At 41.3% G+C, this 11,532-nt stretch overlaps 1 protein-coding gene across 1 annotated transcript; it reads right to left on the bottom strand.

Annotated features, from left to right (window-relative positions):
* Window positions 1-2,681: 2,681 nt before the first annotated feature.
* Window positions 2,682-11,260, bottom strand: smad6a (SMAD family member 6a). Its single transcript, XM_060859395.1, has 4 exons — window positions 9,808-11,260; window positions 8,328-8,384; window positions 8,037-8,114; window positions 2,682-3,736 (listed from the first exon to the last, which is right to left on the bottom strand). Exons 1-4 carry the CDS (start codon window positions 10,514-10,516, stop codon window positions 3,201-3,203), a joined length of 1,380 nt encoding a protein of 459 aa, XP_060715378.1. The 5' UTR covers window positions 10,517-11,260; the 3' UTR covers window positions 2,682-3,200.
* Window positions 11,261-11,532: the final 272 nt, after the last annotated feature.

Genomic DNA, 11,532 nt, shown 5'->3' with positions numbered 1-11,532 from the left:
TGTTCTTGGCTGACTTTCAAGAGCAGAGCCTGAGGAGTGCTGTGGTTGAGAGCTGTTGAAAGAGTGGGCTGTCCCGGCCCAGTCTCTCTGTCTCTCTATAATTACCAGAGCGGCTGACAGACATAGTGCTTAAAGAAACAAAACAGAGCCTGGATTAAGAATAAACACCAAATGCAAGTATACACAGAAGACGTTTACCATGCAGAAATCTATATATCATACTTCAAGGCACATGACATTCTTAGATACATATGAGCTTAAAATGCTTTCGGCTAAAGGGTTATATAGACCGATGAAGGATTTATCTGGATAATGAGACAGAATCAGAAAGATACATTAAGATACAACACGTTTCAACAGAAGGTTCCCAGACCTGGAATTAATGCAGAATATGACCGTAGGCACCTTGCAGGATAGGTGGCTATATTCTGAACTCAGGATTAATGGTTGAGGGCCTAACAGTGGCCACTGGTGTAATACACAATTTCACGGCAATTACTGGCTTACTGACTGACCGGATTCCAACTGAGTGACTTTACTTGTACTTATAGTTCTGCTATCTCATTCAGTAGTTTCACTCAGGGACACATTTGGCTTTTGGGCCATCCAGGATTTTTAAAGAGAAAAAATATCACTGGTTGTGTTATATGCAGGCCAAAGTTTCATACATAATATTTAATTATGTATTTGGAAGTATCAAAAACCTACTACCAGTAAAAAGTTATGTGCTTTCTTCAGATTGTACTGTTTTCTACTATTTTGGAATAATAATTAGATAATAAGACATTAGCACAGTTTAAACAAATGAAAACTGTTTTTAATCTATATTAAAAAATTCTACACAGTATTCCTGATGAAGCTTTTTACACTCACCAGGGAGGGTTTTCTTGAACTTCCCAAAACCGCTTGTTTAGAAAAAACATTTTAAGTAAAACCTGCTGGTGTCATGTCCTGTGTGGTGCAATAGAAATTAATTCACACTATTTTAGGGGATTGTGAGTCTGAATACAATGCCACAGCGATCAGTGGTCAGAAGCCTACTGTAGCAAGCAAAATTGGCTTCATTGGATTGGTGCTCTCATTCCCCAGTCAGTCACAGTGATATTAACCAATCGTGGGTATACGTGAGCTCACGTATGTCGTAGTCAGCATTATCCTCTGAGTGTTTTACACTATCCTGTGACACAGCATAAATGTCACAAGTTTGAAAAAATGCAGTTGATACGATGAAGCAAGTTAGCAAACAATAGGAGACCTGGCTGGTGGGTGGGAAGGGAAGGGTGAGGAAATTGGGAGAAAATTCAGGAAAAAAAAATTACTTGTTCACATGAAGACTAATTAAATAAATGTAACACTTCATGGCTTCATACCCTTGTCTACCATACGCTTTTACAAAAATATCTTCAAAGGTGCATTTTTTTTCTTACAAATGATATGAATAAGCTGGAAAAATATGTCGAATGTGATAAAGAATGGCGGTTTAAGCTGTGACCTCAAGATAAATGTATTATGTGGCTGAGAAAATCCTTCTGAAATCTTTTATGGTCCAGAATGCATGTTTGTGTTTATATGGCTATACTGTCAGCCATTTTACAGACACTCCCTCACACTGCTTCCTTAATGCAAAGAAAAAAGGACAGAGAATACACTTGTGATCATTCTCAGAAATCACTGAGATGGATTTTGCTTGCTTACAGTGTTAAATAATGAGTTTGAAAGCAATAAATCATGACAATCCTTGCTAATGCTAGCTCTAGTTAGCATACTAATTCTAATTTGACCACTACTTTGTATTTGTGGGCCTTTTATTCAGCTCCACATCTTTAAACGATAGAGACCTAAACCTGACAAATTTTGGGTAATCTTAACTTGTGCTCCTTTAAGACACATGTATTTACTGTATTGTGTCCACATGTCTGACTAGAACTATAGAATTTTCTGCTTTTCATATCCAATAACTGCAATACAGAGCCTGTTATTCAGGGATGCCTGTTTTCAGCTGCAGTGTAACTGGATGTGAATTATAAAGGCGTTGACCTAATATGGTTCATTGTGAGGTTACAACGGAATAAAAAGCCTGGAAACAGACCATAATAGTGTATAGAACCCAGCATTGAGTCTAATATTATTTTTAGAGGGTTAACTACTGAGTTCCTATGTCCGTTGGAAAAATAACAGACATGGCTGAAATTGAAACTGACAAAATTTTCCTCTGTTCAAAACAGCAAAGTGAGTATTAAAGGAAACAGCAGAAAAACATAATTGTCCCTCCCCACCAATGAGGTCTTTTCCAGTGTGAGGCACAAGACACGAACCGTGTGAACATGTTAATTTTCCTTGCCTGTCTCCACAGTCATAATATAGCATTCATGGACCTGAAGAATGTGTATGGAAGCTGAGAGGCCAGGGCATCGTGGCACATGCATATAATGTGCATGTGGATTTCTGAGAACCTTGTTTTAAAAGGGATGAGGTGGGGCCGGCTTGGCTGCTGAATAAGCCAGAGCAGTCGCCTTCCAGAACAAACAGAGGCTTTAAAAGAAAATGTTGCTTTCTCCCGACCCCGGGTGCGAACCCTTGTACTAGACCTACAGCTTAAAACAAGGTGTGTTAGAGTTCAACACAGTGCATATGCACATACAACAACTGAAATTGCAAATAAGGACAGCTGACACTGAGAATATCTGACGAATACTTTATTATCAATGTGTCCATGGTACTTAGTTTTTTCTGGATATTGATCGTATATGAAAACTATACACCAAAACCAGGAGTTCTGTACACATCCGCTAGTAAAAATGGCAGAGATTCCATGTGAGCACACAGAATCCAAAGTGCATCACCTGATCATCTTGTTTTCCCTCACGCCCATATACACATTGCACCATACATAAATAATTACACTGTAAAAAGGACTCGTTATTTACAAGTATATTGTCCTTTATATAATATGTATATATAAAATTTTATATTAAATCTAGATAGATTACATTTTGGGATTGGGATTTTGAATGTTTTTGTGTGCCTGTGTGTGTTTGTGTATGTGTGTGTGTACAGTATGTGTGTGTGCGTGTGTGTGAAAGAGAGATAAAGAGTGAGAGAGAGAGAAAGAGAGAGAGAGAGAGAAATAATTGTGATTAAGAGGGGAACAGAGTGTGTGTGTGTGTGTGTGTGTGTGTGTGTGTGTAGGTGGTTGTGTGCTATCTGTGGTTGTTGAGCAGAATCTCCAGCCAGCAAGGACATGACGTGACAAACTGTCTTGAGTAGCATGGCCCCCAGCCCTTAGCAAAGCTGATTCTCACGCTGTTTGGATCATACGGCCCCTCCGAATGCACCGGGTGCCCAATTTGGCATGACTTCTCGTAGTCAAAAATCTTAACTGAGTAGCCTGGCATCACCCTTGTGACAGTGGGGCTGCGACAGCGGGGGAGCTCCAGGGTGGGTGAGTTGATGAAGATGGGGTGCTGGCTGCGGTTGTAGGCCCACACGCCGTCAGCCTCTCGGCTCAGCAGGATACCGTGGCCGATCTTGGCGCGTGCACGCTGAACTGATGAGCTGGCGCGGCCCGTGTTGGGCAGCAGGCCCAGACACAGGCCCGTGCCCTGAGGTAGGTCATAGAAGATGCTGAGGGAGGAGTCATACACAGGATACAGGCGGCCCACACGCATCCGGTGCTCCCAGTACGCCACATTACACCAATGATTGCGTCCAAGCGAGGAAAGAGACATGCTGGTATCTGCAATTAAAGAAAAAAACAGAGATGCAAAAATACGCATAAGGGAAAGACTGGAATCAGCACATTGTGTTTTATATAACAAAACATTAACACTAATAAAGACGCAGCAGAATAGCCAAACTGTACTTGCGATCACAACAGAATGCATGAAAAGTTCATCCACATATTTCTAATAGTTCCAGCAAGTAGTCGCTTTGCGAAATATTTCCGAAGGGAGTACTGAGTTCAAACATGAGCAAACCCACACATCTTAGCCAGGAGGATCCAAAAAACACACATTCACTACACACTAGGAAAATATCCATATTTACCATATAGTTAACCAGCAAGCTTATGAAATAATAGCCTAGATGACGCATCATAGTGTGCATAAACATTAAGACAATAGTAAAAAGCTTGATTTGAATGCTTTATTTACATGATTTTGAGGTGTACACAGACTATGATATAAAGAGGATTTTTTTTTTTTGTGGCTCTTCATTTTATAATTTTTGAAGGCTAAAATCGCTGCTTGCTGCAGCTACCTCCACTAGCAAAAAATAGCACGTGTTATAAAACAACTACTCCATCGTAGTTCTTAGCATGTAGTTCAATGCTAAGTAAATCTCATGATTGGAATTAATACTGATAAAACAGATCTGATATGACAGACATATAACAACATCAATCTAAGCGATATACAATCAATAGCATCACTCTTGCTTCACACCTCAAATTAAGTGTTGGCTTAAAGCAATGATTTTTGTGATAGTCTTATGATGCTGCTGCATATTTTCCTTCAAAGCACTCAAGGACATCCATCAAACAGCCCATACATGCATGATATTGCTAGTATAGTAATCAGCTGCACATGTATTTACAACAACATTTATATGCCATAGATTTTTACTACTAGTAAAACACAGGCACCAGTTTGTGAAACATGACAATACTGCGCTGAAGCATTAGATCAAACCTTCTAGCCACTTTTAAGTCAATCTATTTTCTTTTGTTGATACGCTGTGCGGAAGTGCTACCTCATTTCCTAACAGTTTTACAGTTCCCTTTGAGAAGGATTTGGAACTGAAGAGGCACTCGTTCCCACTAAAAGGCCCAAATCTGTCATCTCTACCTCCAACACATACACACACACCCCTCCCTGCATTCCAGCAAGCCACTCAGGGGCCCTTCTCCCCCTCTGAGGGCCTCCATTCAGCTCCCTGACAACTCGTGACCTTCTGACCCCCCAGCCGCCAGCCTATCAGCTCTGATTAACTGGCACACAGACTGATGGCATTATTTTGCTTCACAGGCTCCATTGAGGGGGAGGATCTAAAGGCCTGGGCCTGTGGCGCCGTTCTGCTCACACTCCTCTCCCTGAAGCAGCCAGAGAAGCACTGCTAATGAAACGAGACTGGTTTAAGGAAAGTGCAGGAAGGCGCATTGACTACACTATTGATGACTCTTTATGACTCCAAGTGTAATATGAGGAGGAAATAGTATTGGCTCTAGGTGTAAATATGGACAGTAATTAAAATGTGTATGTGAGTAAGTCTGTGTGAGAGCAAAAGAAAAAGACAGAGCAGTGTGGTAAATCAGGCCATCAATTCCCTGAACTTTCAATCTTAGTTAACATTGAAAACAGCACTTTTAAAAAGTTCTGCACTCCGGACACCGAATAACGCTGGCAAATCTACAAAGCCTATGATGTGAAAATCTATTAACTTTATTTGCATTTAAAAAAATATTAACAACAGAGAAATACTGTTTAATAAAACACTACTGCTAACTTAACTGGATTCTAAATGGTTCACAGAGTGTGCATTACTATTCAAGATGCTCATGGGTGGCGATGCATGTACTTCATCAGAAGAGGTCTGAGCACAGCTAAGCCTAAACCAACACCGCCAAATGAGAGGAGGAGGGGAGTGAGAGCAGTGCTGTGTGTCCTGCTGAGCCAAAAATGAGATCTCCCTGCACAGATTAGACTCTTCCAGCATGCTGGGCTTGAGAGAGAGAGAAAGAGAAAGAGAGAGAGAGCGAGAGAGAGAGAGAGCGAGAGAGAGGAGGAGGAGAAGGGAAGGGAGCAACATGCAAAAGCCAAAACCAAAAATGCTTGCAACACAACTGCTGGCTTGACAATGCAATGAGAGCTATTTTTGCTATTCTAGACCAAAAAACAAAGTTCATACTGTTGCAGAAGAAGTAAGACAGTGTTCCTTTTGTAACTCATTTTTTAAAGGTATGATTGTGCTTGGAAAGCTTAAAAAATCAAATGCCCTCTCAACCCTGCATTATAGACCAGAGGACAATGTTAGTGGACAGAGTCTAAATGGATTTTGCAAGCAACAGCAATTATTTCTCAGCTGGTTGTCCTGTCCTGAACTAAATTGTCCCAGATTTTCTTTTTATTTAAAGTAAGAAATGATTCAGTCTTATACATGGCAGGTCTGTCTTTAATGTAGAATGCGTCTGGATGCTTGTTATGCTTAAGGTATTATGCACTGGAATGATTTTATTTTTCAAGGTGATATGTGGTAGAGGTGAGCAAATAGGCTGGATATTGATCCAGGCCTCAAATGAAGAAAACAAGCTATGTCAGAATGACAGAAGGCAGACGCTTCACAGTGTCACAACATTCAAATCAGAGAAAAAAGCTCAGTCACACACACACACACTCACACACACACACAGAAAATCAACACTACACCCCCTTGCCTGAACAGAAACACACCCTTAACCGTCTCCTCCACTTTTCCAACAACTGATAGAGTCGTCCCTTGTCGACATCTGTAAAGAATCTCTGCTCAGACTGGCAGGATTTCATTAGTTAAATTGCGTGTTGGCCTGCACTCAGTCAGGAAGAGGAAAAGCCACAGCGAGCCCTGTAATTTAAACCTTATTTTAAAATGCGACTGGCTGGCTGCGCCGGAGCCTGCGTTGCAAAACTCAGCAGGAAACAACAACATGCAAATAATGGAGCAAGAGCCATGTGTGACACGCCAAAAGAGGATCTCGTTCCTTGTCTTCAGACCACAAAAGGCACGGTAATTATGCGGTGCTCTGAGACTTCCCCACTGCTGCTGGAAGCAGCGAGGCCCGCGCTCACAAAACTGCCCATTGTTGGTCATAATCTAATTTACAAGGAGTTGCGCCTCAAGTCTGGATGCCGGGAAGTGTCCAAATAACGTTGAGGAATCTTTTCACTTCTGTGAGGAATTCTTAAAGAGTTCAACTAGATTAACAACCAGGAAAATGTTCAGCTGTTAAGCTTTTGGAAAACAAATGGACGCACGGTCCAGGAGTGACAAAACCATACAGCATAAAGTCAGATGTAAATAATATTAGTTAAAAAACAGAGTACATGTTAATACTTCTACTGACAACTTGGTTCTACTCATTACTCATGTTTATTTTAATTCCCATAATTTCCTCTAGGGGGTGAGCTTCCCATCAAATCCACCACAGACTTCACCAAATCTTATTAATCTACCCATCACTACTGATAATACATAATAAATAGACACCTAGGAAGCGTGCAGACAAGCAAGAATGATGCCTTCCTCCTCAACGCACATTAAAGAGCTCTCCAGCATGTCACAATGTCATCTCTATCTACTGTATCTCTAGTGTGTTGTGTGATTACTACAGACAATTCCTTCTACAAAGAAACAAAACGAACAAAAAAAAAACATTTTTTTAGTTATAAAAAGCACTTATAATGGAAGTTTACTGATAGTTTTTACTACTTTTTACAAGTACAACAAAATTCAGATTAAACTCTGTTAATAAACTTTTATGTAAAAGACATATTTTTGTAGAACGTTTTCATAAATTGTAATTTAAGCTCTAAATCAAGATCGTTTTTTGTGTTTTAAGAGAGGAAAACCTTTTCCCACAAAGATGTGTAAAAACCGACGTGATTATAAAAGTTTCAGAGCAGACTAAATAACCAGAATTACTATTTACTATTTTGTTCCAGTGTTATGTCGGTAAGAACTACTTTAGTAAGACATTTACCCATGTCTGTCTCATCCAAGACCTTTGTAGTCAGAATTTATTGGCCGTAAATTTAAATTCATTTAAAACCTTTACTGGTGGAACTGGCTTTCGACTTCTCTTATAAAATGAGTTAGAATCAAGCTCTTCGTTTTTTTATGTACAGGTAAACAAGTGGAAAGTTTCGTTCAGGAAAATTACTCACATGCTCCTGATATAGTATATAGAGATACCTGAGAGCCATCCAAGTGAAATACATAAAGCAAAAATCTTGTCACGGTCTCGGCTGAATGGTGTTTCAACTAAAATAAAGAGTACTCACCTGAGTGACCCCTGGATGTGCTGCTGGGTGACAAGGTCGCCTCAATCTCAGTATAAGGCAACACCGGGTGTATAGGAGCTAAAAAAAATCATTAAAAAAGACTATAAAGTAATATTACAAAATTTCTTTCTTAAGTTAAAACAGAATATAATACAATACAAACACAATGTATTGTTTGTGATGTTTTTCTGCTTTGGCTCATTTCTTTAAGCAAGCAACTCAATATATATCACAAACTACTACCCTCTCTACTATATACAAATAAAGTGAGCAATGGTGCAAATGACTTACCCAAAGACTCCTGTCCTAGTTTAGGGGAGAGCTGTGAGTAGGGAGGAGGGGGCGAATCTGAAAGATAAAGAGTTTACATTAGAAAGTGCTTAAAAAAAGGCAAAACCTATATATCATGATTTGTATCACAGCAATTAAAGGCATAAAACATCTGAAATGGACCATAACACAGCAGAGAGCGCAGGGCCATGGACGTCACATACTTTTCTCTGAATTGTTCCTTAAAATGAATTTGAAAATGTATGAACATGACCATAAGACTGAAATAAAAAAAAAGACATTATTTATTGAAAAGGGTGACTACAATCAAATCACCACAAACCGTGACTTCACTGGAGACACACCTGCATTACAGTGCATTTCTATGCTAGTGTTTATTTTACGTACAAAAGATTCACAGAAATTTATTCGCATGCCTTCATCAATCATCTTTTAGTTACATTTACACATGTACTTTGCACAGTAACATCATATGTATTCATCATTTTATATTCTCTTGTATTCTTGCTTTGTTTTTTAACCTTCTCACTCATTTACTTCAGTTTTATTCTGTGTTACTGACAAAAATTTCAAGTTAAGTTTCTTGTAAAGTAAAATCATTCTTGGCCAATCAAACTCTGATTTTCTCCTTTTCCATCTCTGTTGTCTCATAAAAGTGTTTTACAGGAATAAATGACAAATTAATGGAGGAATAAAGCCCCAAAGACAAACCTGCCCTTCCCAGAATAACTCCACATTACACTTCTAGCATTCCATCTTTAAGAAAAAAGTCTTTTTTTATATAATTTATTATATGCATATTATTGTATTGGTACAAAAAGTGCCTTAAACTTCACTTGATTATTGGGTAGATGTATGACTCAATGCGAAGGAAAATTTGGTGAGTGCACAAAATTAGGCTTGTCTTTTATAGTCCAAAATATGGAAAACCTCTAAATAACTGATCTCATGAGAACTACTACACCCTGCCTGGGCAGCAGCCCTGAGAGCTGCTCTGTGTGCACTGACTGAGTTTTTGTGAATAACAGGCTTGAATGAGGAGTAAAAGAACTAAGCGTCCCAGTAGGCTAATGAATTGGGAGTTCCACTTCCTGAACGAGAGAGTGTCATAGGCCAGCTCCCCTCTCTCTCTTTCTCTAATTCCCACCATGCAAGCACAGGATTGTGCAAGATTGTGCAAAGTCTTAGATGGACATTTCATATAGTCTTGCATATGTCCATATGTTCCATGAAAATTTAAGCCTGTCTGCAAATCTGAGAAATGAAAAGAGAAATGGAGCTCAAGGTTCACAAGACCCCTAAATGAGGCTTTACCTGATATATTTCTGATGCAAATACATTTTGTGAACTTAAAAAATACTGTACTATGAATTTTATTGCACTGTTTGTTGCAGAAGCCTTCACTTTTCTACGTAGCACCCTCTGACATTAGATGACGGCATCATGACCCTGAAGGATCCTTTGCTTCGAGCATCCTCACCTGGTCCACAAAGGCGGCTGTAATGATAGGGGTTGCAGCAGGGCGCCTCGCCGCCTGGCGCCCTGAAACTCTGACAGCAGCACAGCGCTTTAAGTAAGGAGCCGAACTGCAGCTCAGGCCAGCGGAAAAACCTACACAGCAGGTATTGAGGAGACACAGCACAACCTCCTATATTCAGCTCGGCCTGTGGAGCTACAACACAACCACCCAACACGGCGCCTTTAGACTCCACCGCTTCCAGCAAGACGCCTAAAGGTTTTTCCTTCAACTTTTTCAGGAGTGCATAAGCACCCCTTTGAAGTTCTTGCTCCAATAATGTTCTACGAGTTCTTGACTCTGCAGCACTCTGGTCTCTAATCTCCCAGTGGTCAGAAAGGTCACTTTTATCGCTTCTATGGAGGTCTTTAAACCAACAGCAGGTCACTGTTGTGCCATCGCTCTCCTCTGATGGATGGAGTCCACGCTGCTCCTGGACGCACATGTCCACCTGGATGCCTTCTTGCTCTAAAACAAGCTCTGATCCTCTACTTTCCACCAGAACCAGGGTGTCACTGGATCCCCCGGGGTTTCGAACAGCCGCAGGCTCCGTTTGGGAGATGTTCTCTGGATCATCGTCGCTCTTGCTGCCTCCATCGGCCTCCTCTCCGTCCGCGATCAAACGGCTTCTCCAGAGTCGCCGAACCAGAGCGCCGCGTCTCGTCCTGAACATACGACACCTTAACCGCTTCTCATGCGCGTTTCGTGTGTGTGTCCTACGTCTGTTCCCGATCCCGGAGATGCTCGTGCTCGTTGTCCGACATCAAGGCTCCGTGGGTGCCGTGCACAAGCCTAGACGCACAGCCGCGGGCGCATTCCTCCTGACTGGCGCACAACATTAGAGTCGGCGATCGTGGCAGTTTTGCAGCAAAGTGGCGGCGCTGTCACGGCGCAATAGTGCCAACAATAAAAAACGGTGCTGCGTGCAGCTCTAAGTCTGCAAAACATGAGCATAAGAAAGTTGATTTATAGGCTTACTTGAGTCCTGTGTGTTCGTGCACAGCCGTTTGATTCACATCCAGAATACGATTAACACACTCTTGTTCAGTCAAACCTGGATCACACACACACACACATATATATATATATATATAGCAGTTTTAGATTGGTGCAGGCGCGTGGACAGGGTAACTGGGCAACAAACCCAAAAGTAATCCTTTCACGGTGAACAACTCCATTCCAATCCGCCAAATGAAAAATATTCTTCATGCAACGGAAACATCCATTAAGTCTGCGCCAGGAAGACTTGCCCTTTAAATCCTTTCGCTCCGCGTAGCAGCGATCGAGATGAACGGGATCCTATGATTGTTCCTTGCGCTCTCGCTCTCTCTCTCTCTCTCTCTCTCTCTCTCGCACGCACTCACTCACACACGCACTCACTCACACACACACACACACGCACACACACAAGAGTGCGCGCTCGATCTCGGGGCCCTCGAAGGAGCGCGTTGGAGTCATTGGCTGTTTCTCATCATGTGCTCGTCTAGACTCGGTGGCGGCTGCGGGGCGCACGGGGTGCTGCGCAGGCGCGGTGTCGGGTTTCTGCACACTTAAAGGGGCAACTCACAGAGTTCTGGAAAAAAAAAACTAAAATTGCAGTAAACCTATACTTTACAAATACACAATCTTAAAACCCTCCTTGATAAAGCTTCAGAGTGACAAACATGCATAAGAAGTTTGTACATGAAA

This window comes from Tachysurus vachellii, chromosome 23 (genome assembly GCF_030014155.1).
Source record: "Tachysurus vachellii isolate PV-2020 chromosome 23, HZAU_Pvac_v1, whole genome shotgun sequence".
In the NCBI taxonomy this organism is placed as follows: domain Eukaryota; kingdom Metazoa; phylum Chordata; class Actinopteri; order Siluriformes; family Bagridae; genus Tachysurus; species Tachysurus vachellii.
The sequence above is the reverse complement of the archived record's forward strand: the minus strand, read 5'-3'. Positions and strand labels throughout refer to the sequence as shown.

Bases quoted from the DNA above. Each gene is read 5' to 3' on its own strand.
- smad6a (XM_060859395.1), bottom strand. From the start codon at position 10,516: ATGTTCAGGACGAGACGCGGCGCTCTGGTTCGGCGACTCTGGAGAAGC. The intron at 8,385-9,807 runs GTGAGGATGCTC...TTTATCTTTCAG, and splicing joins CAGCCGCCTTTGTGGACCAG to ATTCGCCCCCTCCTCCCTAC. The intron at 3,737-8,036 runs GTGAGTACTCTT...CTTTAATTGCAG, and splicing joins CACATCCAGGGGTCACTCAG to ATACCAGCATGTCTCTTTCC.